At 42.3% G+C, this 17421-nt stretch overlaps 1 protein-coding gene across 1 annotated transcript in view; it reads left to right on the top strand.

Annotated features, from left to right (window-relative positions):
* Window positions 1–17421, top strand: part of LOC138756926 (disintegrin and metalloproteinase domain-containing protein 19-like) — a 271202-nt gene that overhangs the window by 73810 nt on the left and 179971 nt on the right. The window contains exon 7 of the mRNA XM_069923354.1: window positions 9081–9146. Coding sequence (XP_069779455.1) covers window positions 9081–9146 — 66 coding nt within the window. The remainder of the gene's footprint in view (window positions 1–9080; window positions 9147–17421) is intronic.

Raw genomic sequence — 17421 nt, 5'->3', positions numbered from 1 at the left:
TCCAATTTTATTATACCTGGTCAGACATTCTCCAATCGATAAGTTAAAACTTTAGATAAAATCTTAACATCCACATTTAATAAGGAGATCGGTCTGTAAGATGCACAATCCTCTGAGGCTTGGCCTTTTTTTAAGATCATCAAAATTTTCATTCTCGGAAAGAGTAATTTAATACCAAGTTTAAATGTGGGAGTAATTGTTTAGAAAAAGTTTTGTAAAACTCAACTGGATAACCACCCGGCCCCGGAGCTTTACTTGATTGTAATAAAAGTACCACTTTATGCAATTCTTCTTGTGAAATTGGAGATTCTAGACGTTCTTTATTTTTCTGTGAAATTATCAGTATATTTAAATGGTTTAAAAATTCAATCATTAAGTTGTGCTCTTTATTAAATTCAGGGGAATATAAATTACTATAGAAATCTTTTAAAATATTATTTATTTGGCATTGAAATGTCGTGATAGTACCATCAGGGAGAAGTATCTTATTAATTTGCTTATTAGCCGACATGGCTTTCAATTGGTTAATCAACAATTTACCAGACTTCTCTCCATGAATATAAAATTGGTCTTTAGCTCTTAAAATCCATTGTTCAATCGGGTGTGTAGAGAGAAGGTCAAATTTAGTTCAGTTCTTCTTCTGAATAGTTCCGTCTATTTTGGCAAGATTTAAATCAATTTGCTTAATCTGATTAATCAAATCTAATCTTTCTTCCCTAGCCCTTTTGTTTTCATTGGCTGTATAAGAAATAATTTGGCCACGTAGGTAGGATTTCAAAGTATTGTAGACGACTAAACTTAAAACATCTGGGATTGAGTTGACATCAAAGAAAAATTGAATTTGGTTCTCTAAAAAGTCAAAACCTCTTTATTATTACATAATAGGGTATTAGGCCACCATTATTTTTAATACTCAGAGAATTTGGGAATTCTAAACTTAGAGTCTGGAGTGTGATCTGAGATGACTATACTTTGATTCTGATAAGCTTTAACTTAACTGGTTGTCTATTAAAAAATAATCAATGCTGGTATAGACTTTCTTGATGGTTGGAAAAAAAAGAGTAATCCCTAGAGGTAGAATTCAAATATCTCCATACCTCAGACATGCCCATGTTTGATAAGGAGTGTATTGTTAAAGCCGATTTTGAGAAATTAGTCTATTTTTCAGTCAAAAGATCAAAAACCTTTCAAAAAAATGTTGGGTCATCCGCATTTGTACCATAAATATTGGCTAAAACCACTGGTTTATTGTGTAGTCTCCCAGTAAGAATAAGATAGCACCCCATTTTATCCATTATTAGGAACATAGGAAGTAGGAACAGGAGGAGGCCAAAAATGGCCCATCGAGCCTGCTCCGCCATTCAATACGATCATGGCTGATCTAATTTATGACCTAACTCCACCTACCTGCCTTCTCCCCATATCCCCTAATTCCTCTATCATGTAAAAATTTATCTAACCGAATTTTAAATATGTTTAATGAGGCAGCCTCAACCACTTCCCTGGTTAGAGAATTCCAAACATTCACTACTCTCTGGGAAAAACTATTTTTCCTCATCTCTGTCCTAAATCTACTCCCCTGAATCTTGAGACTGTGTCCTCTCGTTTTAGTTTCCCCGGCCAGCTCAAAAAACCTTCCTACCTCTATCCTATCCATACCCTTCATAATCCTATATGTTTCTATAAGATCTCCTCTCATTCTTCTGAACTCGAGTGAATACAATCCTAGATGATTTAATTTTTCATCACAAGTCAACCCCTTCATCCCAGGGATCAACCTAGTAAACCTCCTCTGGACCGTCTCCAAAGCCAGTATATCCTTCCTCAAATATGGAGACCAGAACTGGACACAGTACTCCAGGTGCGGTCTCACCAGTACCTTATACAGTTGGAACGTTACCTCCCTACTCCTGAATTCAATTCCTCTAGCGATGAAGGCCAACATTCCATTTGCCTTCTTAATAACCTGCTGCACCTGCAACCTAACTTTTTGCAATTCATGCACAAGCCCTCCCAAGTCCCTCTGCACAACAGCATGCTGTAGTTTTTCACCCTTTAAATAATATTCAGCTCTTTTATTTTTCTTGCCAAAGTGGATCACCTCACACTTACTAACATTGTACTCCATCTGTCAGACCTTTGCCCACTCATCCAGGTTAACTCTATCCCTCTGCAGACTCTCCACATCCTCATTACAATTTGCTCTTCCACTCAGTTTGGTGTCATCCGAAAACTTGGCTACACCACCTTTTGTCCCCTCCTCCAAGTCATCAGTGTAAATGATGAACAGTTGTGGGCCTAACACTGACCCCTGCGGCACCCCACTTACCACTCTCTGCCCACCTGAAAAACTCCTATTTATCCCGACTCTCTGCCTCCTGTCAGACAACCAATTTTCAATCCAGGCCAATATATTTCCCCGGACTCCACTTTCCTGTAACTTACTGATAAGTCTCTTGTGTGGCACCTTATCAAATGCTTTCTGGAAATCCAAATATACAACATCAACCTGTTCCCCTGTATCCACCGCATCCATTATATCTTCAAAGGATCCTAACAAGTTTGTCGAACAAGATCTTCCCTTTCTAAAACCATGCTGCATCTGCCTGATTGAACCCTTACGTTCCAAAAGTTTCACTATTTCATCTTTAATGACGGCTTCAAACATTTTTCCAACCACAGACGTCAAGCTAATTGGCCGATAATTTCCAGTCTTCTGCCTACATCCCTTCTTAAAAAGTGACGTGACATTTGCTGTCTTCCAGTCTGCCGGGACCTGCCCAGAATCCAAGGAATTTTGGTCTATGACCACCAATGCATCAACTCTAACTTCTGCCATTTCCTTCAGAACCCTTGGATGCATTATACTATTATACAATGTAAATGGTACCTTTGGTTGTATTACAATGGTGACGCTCCTAATTTTGGCTTCAGAGGTTGAGTGATATCATTGACCTTTCCATTTAAACATTGGTCTGTCTTCATGTCTTTTGAATATGTGTTTATTGGAAATATGTAATATCTGCCTTTAAATGTTTATTGTGTGCTAAAATCCTTCTATGCTTTATGGGTCCAATAAGACCCTTTGCATTCCGTGAGATAATTTTAATTTAACAACCTATTTTAAGATATATCAAACTAGATTATATCACTGGGGCATGGTTCCTCTTCACCCCCAAGTGTGTAGTCCGGAACCTCCACGACACTACACAACAGAGGAAGGTACTTTATTGAAGGTGACCTTGTTCAACTCCAATAACTTTCCAACCATCGATATCAGATTAATAGGCCTATAACTTCCTTTTTTTTTTGCCTCCCTCTTTTTTTGAATATTTTATTTTTTTGATTTTAATAGACTCAAAAATTAAAACATCCAATACAATCCCTTTCAACATACATATAACATTACAGAGTCTGTATTTATCCCTCCAACCCCAGTATATGTAGTTTTCCCCTCCTTTCTTAAACAGCGGAACTACATTTGGAACCTTTCAATCCTCTGGAACCATGCCAAAGTCCATTGATTTTTGGAAAATAATTTCTAATGCCTCCACAATCTCCAAAGCCACCTCCTTCAGAACCCATGGGCAAACCTCAGCCTGTCTGGGAGACTTATCTATCTTTAGTCCATTTATTATCTCCAGTAATCTTGACTGTACTTAATTCTATTCCCTGAGACTTCTGACTATCAGGTATTCTGCTATTGTCTTACTCAGTGAAGACTTGGGCAAATTACATATTTCGTTCTTCTGCAATCTCTTTGTTAGCCATTATAATTTCTACAGCATCATTTTCAATCAGTCTTCTTTCACTCTTCATATATTAAAAAAAAACAGTATCCTTTTCTATGTTATTTGCCAACTTCCTTTCATAATTCATCTTTTCTTTTCTAATGACTTTCTTTGTCTCTTTCTGTAAGTTTTTAAGTTACCTAGTCCTCTGTTTTTGCACTAATTTTTGCTTCCTTGTAAGCTTTTATTTTAGCCTTAGCCTATCTTGTACGCCACAGTTATGCCACTTTTCCATTCATAATTTTCATTTTTCTTGGAATACATCTATCCTGCACTTTCTTTATTTCTTGTAGAAATATTGTCCAATTCTGCTCTGCCTTCCCTCCATCTAGCTTTCTTTTCAGGTCAACTTGTGCCATTTCCTCTCCCATAGCTCTGTAATTCCCTTTGTTCTACTGAAATTTTGACATACCTGATATCAGCTTCTCCTTTTCAGATTTGAAACTGAACTTAATCATATTATGATCATGACTTCCTAAGGATTCCATTATCTTTAATTCCCTAATCACCTCAGGTTCATTACACAGCATCCAATCCAAAACCACCGATTCCCTGTTGGGTTTATCAACAAGCTGTTCCAAAAAGCCAACCCGTAGGCGTTCTATAAACTCTCTCTCCTGAGAGAGACTTTCCCAAAACCCTTCCATGTTAAAATCCCCCATAATTATTTTGACATTGTCCTTCTAACACTTTTCTATTTCCAGCTGTAACTCATAGTCCACTCTATAACTGCCAATAGAGTCCTTTTCCCCTTGCCTTTTGTTAATTCAACCCATAAGGATTCTACCACTTCTGACCCTATGTTATCTTTTAATCTTTAGCTGTACAACAAGGTCATCCACTTAATTCCTAATTCTCCGTGCATTTAAGTACAGTACACTTAGACCAATATCTGTTACCAATTTTTCTGCAGTTCTATTGTACAGCAAATTATCTATTCTTTTCATCTGCCTGTTTTTGTCATCTTTGCTGAACATTTATTTTTGAATTTTTTTATTTATTCCCTAACACCCTCATTCCCTTCTACCCAAATCTATGCAGTCACACTCTGATTCCCACCCCCCCCCCCCCTGCCAAACTAGTTTAAACCCTCTCCAACAGCTCGAGCAAACCTGCCCACCAAGATATTGAGCCATCTCCACTTCTGGTGCAGCCCATCCCTTTTGTACAGGTCAGACCTTCTCCAGAAGAGATCCCAGTGATCCACAAATCTGAACTCCTGGTCCCTGCACCAACTCTTCCTATAACCATATAACAATCACAGTACCGAAACAGACCAGCTTGTCCCCTTGAGTCCATACCAATTTCCTCTAGTCCCACCTCCCTGAACTTTGCCCATAACCCTCCAATCCCCTCTCATCCATATACCTATCTAACTTTTCCTTAAAAGACAAGATTGAGTATGCTGCGACCACCTCTTCCAGAAGGTCATTCGATTCAGCCACCACTCTTTGAGTGAAGAAGGTCCCCTTCATGTCACCGCCTCAAATAATTCAACAAGGTTGGTCAAACATGACCTTCCACGCACAAACCCATGTTGAATATTCCTGATCAGACCCCGTCTCTCTAGATACGACCACCGACGTCAAACTTACAGGCCTATAATTGCCAGGTTTACTCCTCAAACCCTGTTTAATCAAAGGAACCACATGTGCGACACGCCAATCTTCTGGCACTAGGCCTCTCTCAAATTACTTTTGAAAAATCACTGTCAGAGCCTCCACTATTTCTTCCCTGACTTCCCTCAAGGTCCTGGGGAAAATCCCATTAGGACCTGGAGACTTATCCACCAAAAGCTCCAACACACTCTCATTCTTGATCCTTCATTATCCACAATTACCCCTTTTGATTTCCTTAAACACATTTCAGAGATTTCACGCATCTTTCTCTGTTTGTTCCTATCTTTACAGTCAACTTTGTTCTTTCCATTATCTCCCCTCAAATACTGTACTGATCATTTTCCCTCTCAATCACCTGTCTATCCACCCACAAACTTGGTCTATAAACCTTCTCTGTTTGCAGTCTAACCTTCTCCTTGTTGGTCTTTATTTAGTTAGTTCCCTTCCCCCAACCATTCCAGTTTAAAGCCACCCGAGTAACCCTAGCAAATGCCCCTGCCAGGATCCTGGTCCCTCTGGGATTTAGTTGCAACCTGTCCATTTGGTACAGGTCCAACCTCTTCCCAGAAAGGACCCAGTGATCCAAAAACTCGAATCCTTGCACCTTGCTCCACCTTATACTATTCCTGCTCACTGTCGCATGGCACAGGCAGTAATCCAGAGATTACTCCCTTTACGGTCCTTTTTAGCTCCCTACCTAACTCCCTTGTGACAGAGTATATAGAAATGTTTTTGGGAGATAAATTGGAAAGGTTCGTTAGAGTAGGACACGTGCAAACACTTTAAAACATATCTTCTTTGAAATACTGGAGCTCTGCTAGACATAATGGCTTCTCACATCTTTTTGCAAGAGGTTTGAAGAGTGCTCAAAAGATTTAAATAATGGATTGTTATTTACCAAGACAACAGATGAAAGAATGCTGCCACCGCTATTGTCTGCAGGAGAGTTCTGCTGTAAGAGGGTCAGGTGGTTTTGCAAGCAGAGAGAGTCAAACAGGCTTTCTCTCAGTTATGTATGAGAGAGAGAGACATACAAAGAGAGGACTTGACAGTGTTATAACCAGCAAGAAAATACTGGGACTGGAACAGGACAAGCTGGCAAGCTTTTGGAAGACAGTCTGGTCGAAGCTCTTGTGATTCATGCAAGAGGAGAGGACTGGCTGTCTAATGTTTCACTTGGAATAAGGGAAACAGAAAGGAACTCTGTGGTGACCTGAAAGAAAGAGGTTATCATCTGGAGAACCCTGATGGGGAAAGTTTCATCAGCAAGACATTGAGGTGACTGATGGAAGTAGATCAGTTGCGGATGTCCTGGAACAACACATCTCTCTCTGAAAACCAACAAGAACCTTCCTGAGTGGTAACCATTTACTTTTCGAGCACCAAAGCCTGGTGAACTTTATAAATGTTAAATTCTGTGCATAGTCTAGGAATTGCCTGCAACTAGTGAACTTGGAGGAATGAGAAGTGAAATTGGACTGTGAACCAAAGAACTTTTCTGAATTTCTTCTTCTTCTCTTCTTCTTCTTCTTTGGCTTGGCTTCGCGGACGAAGATTTATGGAGGGGGTAAATGTCCACGTCAGCTGCAGGCTCATTTGTGGCTGACAAGTCCGATGCGGGACAGGCAGACGCGGTTGCAGGGGAAAATTGGTTGGTTGGGGTTGGGTGTTGGGTTTTTCCTCCTTTGCCTTTTGTCAGTGAGGCGTGCTCTGCGGTCTTCTTCAAAGGAGGTTGCTGCCCGCCGAACTGTGAGGCGGCAAGATGCACGGTTTGAGGCGATATCAGCCCACTGGCGGTGGTCAATGTGGCAGGCTCCAAGAGATTTCTTTAGGCAGTCCTTGTACCTTTTCTTTGGTGCACCTCTGTCACGGTGCCCAGTGGAGAGCTCGCCATATAACACGATCTTGGGAAGGCGATGGTCCTCCATTCTGGAGACGTGACCCACCCAGCGCAGCTGGATCTTCAGCAGCGTGGACTCGATGCTGTCGACCTCTGCCATCTCGAGTACTTCGACGTTAGGGATGAAAGCGCTCCAATGAATGTTGAGGATGGAGCAGAGACAACGCTGGTGGAAGCGTTCTAGGAGCCGTAGGTGATGCTGGTAGAGGACCCATGATTCGGAGCCGAACAGGAGTGTGGGTATGACAACGGCTCTGTATACGCTTATCTTTGTGAGGTTTTTCAGTTGGTTGTTTTTCCAGACTCTTTTGTGTAGTCTTCCAAAGGCGCTATTTGCCTTGGCGAGTCTGTTACATAAATGTGCACTTAGAATTAGAAGTTAATAATAGATAAGTTAAAGTTTGATTCTGTTTTCATGTTTAAAGATAATTAAAAGCAACTTTTGTTTAAGTAACCATTTGTCTTGGTGAATATCTAGTGCTGCTGGGTTTATGAGTCCTCTTGGCTCATAACACCCTATACTCATCTTTTAGAACCTCTTCACTCTTCCTTCCTATTCGTTGGTACCAACATGAACCACAACCTCTGGCTCATTCCCCTCCCACCTTAGGATGCCTTGCAAATGGGAAACTACATCCCGGACCCTGGCACCAGGGAGGCAAACCACCATCCGGTTCTCCTTAGCATGTCCACAAAATCCCCAGCCTGACTGTCCCCCCAAAAGTACTCAAGGAGGTGTATCTATTGTTGAGGGCTACAGTCACAGGGGTTCTCTCTAGTACCTTACTCTTCCCCTTCCCTCTCCTAACCATAACCCGCTTATCCTTCTCCTGTGGCCCTGGTGTGACCACCTGCCTGTAACTCTTGTCTAATCAATTCCTCACTCTCTGACCAGGGCAAGGTCTCCAGCCACTCATTCATCTGCCACAACTTCCTGTTCCTATCCTCTCTGGCGTGTGGCACAGGCAGCAATCCTGAGATCACCACCCTTGAGGTCCTGCTTTTTAACTTCTTTCCTAACTTCTATATTTCCTCTTCAGGACCTCATCCCTACTCTTATCTATGCAATCTGTCTATTTGGTACAGGTCCAACCTCCTCCCAGAAAGGTCACCTTGTGGACCATGACATCCGGCCACTCACCCTCCCCCTTCAGAATGCTATGAACTCAATCAGAACATTAAGGATACTAGCCACCTCCTTGCCTTCCTACCTGTCCTTTTGCATTAACTGATATTCTTGGAAATTGAATTCCTATTATCTCCACCCTGCAACCTTGTTTCGGTAATGGCCACTCGATCGTACCCCTTGGGACTAATAGGTGGCTCAAATTAATTGACCTTGTTTTGAACATTATAGAGATTCCTTAAAGTGCCTCTTTGTCCTTTGAGAATCCCATCATATTTGGATCTTTTACATTTGATTTTTCTGTCCTCAACTCTTTTTTAACTTTTGCTTTGATCTCTGCATTGCTTTCCTTGTTGTTTTGCATGGATTTACAGCCCTCTACCACATTAGTATGAATCCTCCCCAACAGCACAAGCGTACTTTGCTGAGTGTCTGTTCCGTAATTCTCAGTTTGTACCCATAATTCCATGCACTCTAACCCTTTTTACTAAGCTCAAAAACCAACACTGAGGAACTATAATTTACAACTCTAATTCTATAATTTAATTTGTGAAAATGGAATGAGTGAGAAAATGTGCAGAATGCACGTGTTCCTGATATGGACTGAGTAGTCCATCCTCAAAAATCTAAATTTTCTTTTTTAGGTTAAAAGATCCCTTGGTTCAGAAATGAAACACTTGGAATTGGTTCTTGTGGCAGACAGAGCAGAGGTGAGAGGTTGCAATAAAAAAAAGTCTTTTAATTGATAGAACATTTTTCAAGATCTTGAAATGTTACATGTGCTTTTTAATGAGGTTTTTTGTAATCAATATTACGATTGCAGAGTGTGAAATGTCCAAATCCTATGAAGGGAAATTCTTTGATAAGAAATGATAACAATTCTTCCTTTCACAGATCAGCTGGACCTTCTGGCTGTCACGAGTGTTTTATGTTTTGGAGAGATTGAAATCCCAGAATCATAGAAAAGCTGCAGCACCTGCTTGCAAATCCCGTCCTGTTGGTTCTACTCCATTCTTTTTGCCACAGAGCCCTGAGGTTTTTTTCATTCATTTAAAGTAATGACTGCCGTATATAGTAGTGTAAAAGTCTAATTTTGTGGAGTAATTTTTAGAGTTAAATTTAGAGGGTCAACTATTGCATGGATACTACTTATGAGGGGCTAAAATTCATACTAGAATCCAAAAGTACCATGTCAGTAACAAAAGTCGAAATGATCTCTCAATGAATAAAGAACTAAAACATAATGAATTAAAGTAATAGTATGGAGTCTGCATATCGAAACTACTGTAATACTTTGCTGCAACCATTACCGTACCTGCTTGCATCACAAGCTTTAACCACAATTTCATATTCGGGACTACAGGATCATTTTCTTTACTGAATTTTTTTATTTTAAGTCATAAATTATCAAAATAAATAATCCCAATAAAAACTAAAATAACTACTGGTCGTAAGCTTTTATTTACTGTATGCATACAAAAAAGTGAATCGTGGCCACGCACATGATTGCAGCAGTGAGAGTGGGGGCGGAACAGGAGTCGGGCTTAAAGGCTGCAGCGTGAGATTCAAATTAAAAACAGCCTGTTGCCTCAGTCCTTTCGCTGCATTCACTCACAGTGCGCTACATTGGTGATCCCAACTAGTCTCCACGTCCTGAAGACTTGACACAGTGAAACCAGCATCAGTAGGTGCCATTGCGTTGAAGCTGCCAACATTCTCGACGAAATGGCCCCATGCTTGGTTTGGCCAAGCGGAGGCCCAGTTCCAGATCAAACATATAACCTCAGATTTGATGAGATACTTCTATGTCGTCAGCTCACTTGACCAGGAAACTGCCTCATGAGTTGATGACCTCATCCAGGCGCCGCCACAGGAAGGTAAATGCATGGGTCTTAAAAACCTCCTCATCAGCACTGCATGAGAGGGCCACCAGGCTCCTTCACGTAGATGGCCTAGGTGATAAGACTCCCTCTGCTGTCATGGACAAGATGCCCACACTGGCGGAAGGGCACAAGCCCTGCCTCGTTCGAGCGGGTGTTCCTCAAGCAGATGCCCAAAGACATCAAGCTTCTGCTGGCTGAAGTGGATTTCAGCGACCTATGCAAAGTTACGGCATGAGCAGATGTTCTTTACCAGTCCAAGTGTGAAGCCACAGACTTGGTCAACTGCATCACTGAGGACAATTTTCAAATCTAGCCTACCACATGAGCAGCTCTGCCCTGCCAGAGAACAGTAAAACCCAATCCCAAATGGTGTTTCTACCACCAACTGTTAGTGGCTGTTTTGGCTGGCCGCCCGAACAGCCTTCTCCACATCTGGGACAGCATTTCAGACCACAGGTTCCTCGTAGATAAGGGGGTGGAAGTAAGTGTCATTAAACCCCCCCACGCTCGAGACGTGCACTAGACCTCATGGCCTGTCCCTGTGCACGCTGCCAATAATATCGCCATCAGAACCTTTGGCAAGAGGTGAATTCCTGTACGTTTCGGCGACACCACCTTCAAATGCTCATTCACGGTGGCCTCTATGGACAAACTTCTGTTTGGCACAGATTTCCTGTGAGCACATTCCCTACTCTTGGATCTCCAGGGCAGACGGCTAGTCAATGCAGAGACTTTCCACAACTTGCCCCTCAGCTCGTCCAACATGCTGTTAACTCAACTCGCCTCTGTGAAAACTCAACATGGCCAGTACAGCCACCTCTTCACAGATTTTCTCTTCATTATGCGCCCCCCCCCCCACAGTTCACGACTCCAAAGCATAGCTTCTAACATCACATCGCTACCACTAGCCCACCATTGCATTCATGGGGCCGCTGCCTGGCTCTAGACAAGCTTAACCTTGCCAAGGAAGAGATCAGCACATGGAAGAGTTCGATATCATCTGCCACTCCAGTAGCTTGTGGGCCTCACCCTTCCATTTAGTGCCCAAGTCTAATGGCAGCTGGAGACCCTGCGGTGACTACAGGCACCTCAATGAGGCAACAGTGCCAGACTGCTACCCAATTCCCTACATCCAGGATTTCACAGCAAACCTCCATGGGACAAAGCTGTTCTCTAAGGTTGACCTGATCTGGGGATACCTCCATGTGCACCCAGATGACGTCCAGAAGATGGCAATCATCACCCCATTCAGCCTGTTTGAGTTCTTCCGCATGCCATTTGGTTTGAAAAATGCGGCGCAGACATTCCAGCGGCTAATAGATGCAGTCAGCAGAGAGTCGCCTTTCCTTTTCATCAACCTCGACAACATCCTGGTAGCCAGCAACACACCGAGGAGTACATGACACGCTAGATTTTCAACTGCCTTGCACAGTTCAGCCTTACAATTGGAGATGTGCCAGTTCGGACTCGTGGAAATAGACTTTCTGGGCCATAGAATTACCATTTCACGATTCGCTAGGCCAACTACGTCGAAATGCCTGCAAGAGTTCGTGGGGATGGTAAAATTTTACCACAGATTCATCTCACAGCAGCTGAGATTATGTCTCTTCTTTTCTCCCTAATGTTGGACTCTAAGAAGGAGCTTGCATGAACAGACGAAGTTCACAATGCTTTCAAGGAGACCAAAGATGCCCTGGCGCATACAATGATGCTAGCCCACCCATGAATGGACATACTGACAGCCCTCACAATTGACACATCCAACACAGCCATAGGTGCTGTCCTGGAACAGTACATGGATGATTCATGGCGACACCTCAGTTTCTTCAGTCACCACGTACGCCCGCCCGAACTGAAGTACAGCGCGTCAGCCAAGGTCCAGCAGCACACCAACTCCAGAACTTTGATGACCCAACCCGCAGGTTCCAGCATGTCCACATCGATATTGTCAGGCCCTTGCCAGTCTCCCGAGGGTTGCATTACCTACTCATAGTGGTGGACAAGTTCACTTGTAGGCCAGAGGCCTTACCCATTCTGGACACCTCCACAGAAACATGCACAAAGCCTTTCCTCTCTGCCTGAGTCTCCCATTGTGGTGTTACTACAGCAGATGTTACAACAGACTGGGGGACGCAGTTCACCTCTTCCCTGTGGACGGAACTCTCCAAGATCCTAGACATCACACCACAGCCTACCAACCCAAGCAAATGGGTTAGCCGAGTGTTTCCATCATCACCTCAAATCAGTGCTGATGGCATACCTTGAAAAGCCCAACTGGGTGGACAAACTATCCTGGGTGTTCTTAGGAATACACACGGCACCTATGGATGTCTTCAACACCTCCTCTGGCGAACTACTCTATGGCAAGACGATTACAGTCCCTGGCAGGTTCCTCCCACCAGCAACCAAGCAGGACACTGACACCATAGTTCTCTTTGAGAGGTTGCGGGACAAACTGAGCTTCCTTGCACCACCACTGGCATCGCGGCATGGTCAGCCACCCAGCAGCTAACCCTCGGACTTAGCCTCTTGTGACTATGTATTCATGCAGAGGGACATGCATAGGACTCCACTTCAGCAACCTTATGAGGGACCATACAAGGTGCTGCACAGAAATGCGTCCACATTCACTCTTGACATTGGGGGCAAAGAGGAGTTATTCACATTGGACTGTTTGAAACCAGTCCCATCTGGACTTGTCCCAGCCAGTACAGGTCCCACCACCAGTGTGCAGAGGTCAGCTGCCGAAACAGCACATCTCACCAGTGACACATCACAAGTCCATCGGTGCCGGTGCTGGTTGGGGGGTGGGGTTATGTGTGGTGATGCACATGATTCCAAACTTCCTTTTTCCTTTTTCTACATCCGCCTTCATCAATCCAGCTTTATGGATGATAATTCCTTTTGGCAATTTCTCTTCTGGCAAAGTTTTTTCTCTTAAAACAACCATCGGTTTTAATTTAGTACCACCAGCCAGCCATACAAGAAAAAAACCTACTTTTCTTGTAGCCACTGTTTTTTTCTCTTTTTGGTTCACTGTTCACTGACACATCAAGAGTAATTGGGGTTTCATCCATGCTCCTAGTACATAATTTATCGCCTTCCTTCTGCCGATGTCTGGTTACAAACTGGTGAAACTGTAATATCTTATCATCTACATCAGCGGGCAGTTATTGTGAAATCTTAGTTCTCTGCCAAAGTGCCAAGTCATTCTTGACTCATGAACTGAGTGCACTACCCAGCACTTGGCTTAAAATCTGAAATTCCTTCCTTCCTTGACTACTTTCGTGCATGGGTTTGAATGGTACCACGAGTAACACATCTTCCATCTTGCCGATTTTCAATCACCCACTCAGCAAATTTTTTTCCCTATTGTGGCCACTTGCTAGGTTTCCTCTGTTAGCACGTTTTCATTGGTTGGTTTGATATCTTTCTCTAGTCTCACAAGTTTCTCCGATACAGAAATTTCTCCTGCAGCGACATAGTTATTTATCTTCTCAGCAATTTCAATAACTTTTAGTTTAAATGCTTCTGTATATTTGTTGTTTATTCTGGAGAGTATTGTTCAGACAAAGTAGCAGGAAATTTTAAAAATCACAGGTGCTGTGTGGGCACTGAGCTGTAAAGAGAGGTTGGCACATACCTTTGAGTATGTATTTTACCTGATGTATTTTAATTTCAAATTTTTACACGCAATATGGAAAATACCAGACTTTTGCGCCAAAATGGGGGGAAATCGACTTTGATATGGCATCAACCTTTACACGAGTATATACAGTAATTGTAGTGGAAATCTATTTTAAGGATGTTTGTTGGGATGTAGACATGACCAGACAGATAGGCAGTTCCAAGTTGTGTTCCTGAAAGCTGTTTGTAAATTGAAAATGAACAAAGACAGCTGTGATGGAGAGTGATTAGTTGCAGGAAAAGCAGCTGCCAGCCAACCTCACTGACTGAGTGAGTTTGCTCACTGCTTCATCCTTAGCTTGATTCCACCCAGCTCCCAAATCCTGATTGTTGCAGAAAGGCCTGTTCCTGCATGCAGCCATAGAGTCACACAAAGTGGAAACAGGCCCTTCTTGTAGCACGGTGACCGAAACAGAACACATTACTCCAAATGGGGTCTCACCAACCACTTGTCCAACTGCAACATGACTTCACAATGTGCCAGAAGTCTTTTTGATCACGCTATCTAGCTGTTCCATTTTTAAGGTATGATGTACCTGCACTCCTCGATCCATTTGCTCAACAACGCTCCTGGGAACCCTTTCATTTAATGTGAAGGTCCTACCATGCAGCAGTTGGCAAATCCAGTCTATCGGGCTCCTCAATACTAGTTCTCCATAAGTTGAACATTCTTCTTTTTGCAATCTTTTTATAAAGTTTCAGATTAATAAACATAAGAATGATACAAAGTGATCAGGATTGCATTAACAAAGGTTAACATTTACAAACACAGACATAGAGCAACATATGTAAACTGTGCCTCCCAATCTCTTAAAGGCTAAACAGGAAAAGGAATCCAATGTTATTACTAAAATACCACCCCCCCCCCCCCCCCCCACCGACTAAGGAACAAAAAAGAGAAAGCAAAAGCTGGGCAACCATGTTTCAGTGGTTAAACAATTATTTTGTGGTTAAATCCTGCTCCTCTACACTCACAAGAAAATGTTGAAAAGGATTTGGAAAGGATCAACTTACATTATATGAAAATGTTGAATAAATGGCCTCCAAGTTGCTTCAAATTTAACCAAAGGGTTAACAGTACCACTTCTATTATTTCCTAAATTTAAATATGCTCTAGTTTGGGAAACCCATTGAAACATAGTGGGTGCCTTGGGGTCTTTCCTTTTGAGTAGAATGGATCTCCTGGCTCATAAAGTAACAAATGCAATCATATGATAAGCTGAAGCAGGTAAGTGGCCAGAGTCCAAAACTGGTCATCCACAAAGTGTAGTAAATAGGATGAAGTTGTAGGTCCGTGGGTAGAACGGCTGAAATAATATCAAAAATACTTTTCCAATATTTTTTCAAGGAAGGGCAGGACCAAAATACACGTCCAGGATGTCACCCCAGAATGATATGTCACCAATAGGGTTTATATGGAAGTAAAAACAGGCTAACTTGTCCTTGGACATATGGGCCCTATGAACCACCTTAAACTGTATCAAAGAGGGACGAGCACACATTGAAGAAGGGTTACCTAATTGGAGAATTTTCTCTACAGTTAAAGGGATCTGAAGTTCTCTTTCCCATTCATTCTTAATTTTGTCAGAAATCACTGGATGTATTTTCAGGATCAAATCATAAATTGTTGCTATTAAGCTTTTCTGAAAAGGCTTTAAACAAAATTTTAATCAGTAACTTTAGTCTGATGTGGTATTAGAAACGTAGATAAAATAGCATTTAAAAAATTCCTACTCTGTAGATACCTTAAAAAATGTGATCTAGGCAAATTATTAGTCAACTGCTCAAAAGACATGAGGTAGTTATCCATAAATAAATCATGTAAACATAAAAGAAAAGCTTGATCAATTCTAGATGTTTGGAAGAAAAAATTAGATAGACTAAGTCCTGACAGGACAAATTAATTCAATCCAAAAAATTTATGAAATTGAAACCATATTCATATTGAATGTTTAATTATGGGCTTTGTCATTTGTTTATTCAATTTAGTAAGTGCAAAGGGGAACAAGGCTCCCAAAATAAAGGCCATGAGAACCCCTGCACAAACCCGCACTCAAGACTCACTCATCATGGACGACGAATTTCATCTAAACCTTGTGTCCAGATAATTATATACTGAATATTAATTGCCCAATAGTAGAATCTAAAATTAGGCAATGCCATACTACCATCCTTTTTTAAAATCTGTAAATACTTCTTAATTAACCTAGGGTTCTTATTCTGCCATAAACATGAAGAAATTCTAGAATCAATAATATAAAAAAAGACTTAGGGATGAAGGTTGGAATCGCCTGAAATAGGTACAAGAATTTAGGTAAAATGATCATTTTAACTGTGTTAATTCGTCCAATCAATGAAAAGGACAAAGGAGACCATTTAGTAAACAATGGTCAATTAAGGGTGAAAAGTTAACTTTAAATAAATCCTTTTGCTTTTTAATGCTTTTAACATCTACATAAGCAAAATGATCAGTAACCATTCTAAATGAAGATTGTTCATGAATTGGAACATGAATATTTAATGGAAATAACCTCACTTTTATTGAGGTTCAATTTATAACCAGAAAATCTACTAATTGAGCAACTAATAACAGTACTGCAGGGATTGATTTCTCAGGGTTAGAAGTATATCGTAACAAGTCATCTGCACCTTAATGTATCCCATCCCCACGAATAATGCCAAATACAGCAAGGACTCTGAAATAAGGGTGTCAAGTCTGGGATAAGTACTTGCATCAGACATTTGTGGCCTGGTGAGAGTCGGAGGCGTCAGGGGTTCTAGCCCTGGCCCAGGTGTTGGGGCCGTGGTTCACGTCAGAGGTGTTGGGGGCTCTGGCCTGTGGGCAGCTGAGTGGGTATTCGTGGAAGTGTCTGGAGGCTGTCTGGCCTGTGGGAGGTCATGGTGGGAGTTCATGTCTGATGCATCAGGGGTTCTGGCCCATTGGCTGTTGGGGCCATGGTTCACATCAGAGGTGTCTTGGGCTCCAGCATGTGGGTAGCCTGGGTTGTTCATGTCAGGGGTGTCGGGGTCCGCCCTGTGAGCAGCCAGAGTGGGTGTTCACATCAGGTGGTTCGGCCTGTGGGCAGCTGAAGTGGGTGTTCGTGTCAGGTGGTTTGGCCTGTGGACAGCCGGGGTTGGTTGTTCATATTGGAAGGGCTGGCTTGTGGGCAACCAGGGTGGGTGATCATGTTGGGTGTTCATGGAAGGCCAGGGTTGATGTTCACATCAGGTGGTTTGGCCTGTGGAAGGCCGGGGTTGGTGTTCAAGTCAGGGGTCCAGCCTGCGGGTGATCAGGGTCAAGGTGGCAACCTGCATCATAGATTACCGATCCTTGATGGATACTAGGTAAGTACAGCAAAAACACAGAAATGCTGGATGAACTCAGCAGTCCTTAGAAGGTAAATATATATTACTG

This window comes from Narcine bancroftii, chromosome 3, assembly GCF_036971445.1.
Source record: "Narcine bancroftii isolate sNarBan1 chromosome 3, sNarBan1.hap1, whole genome shotgun sequence".
Taxonomy (NCBI): domain Eukaryota; kingdom Metazoa; phylum Chordata; class Chondrichthyes; order Torpediniformes; family Narcinidae; genus Narcine; species Narcine bancroftii.
The sequence above is the reverse complement of the archived record's forward strand: the minus strand, read 5'-3'. Positions and strand labels throughout refer to the sequence as shown.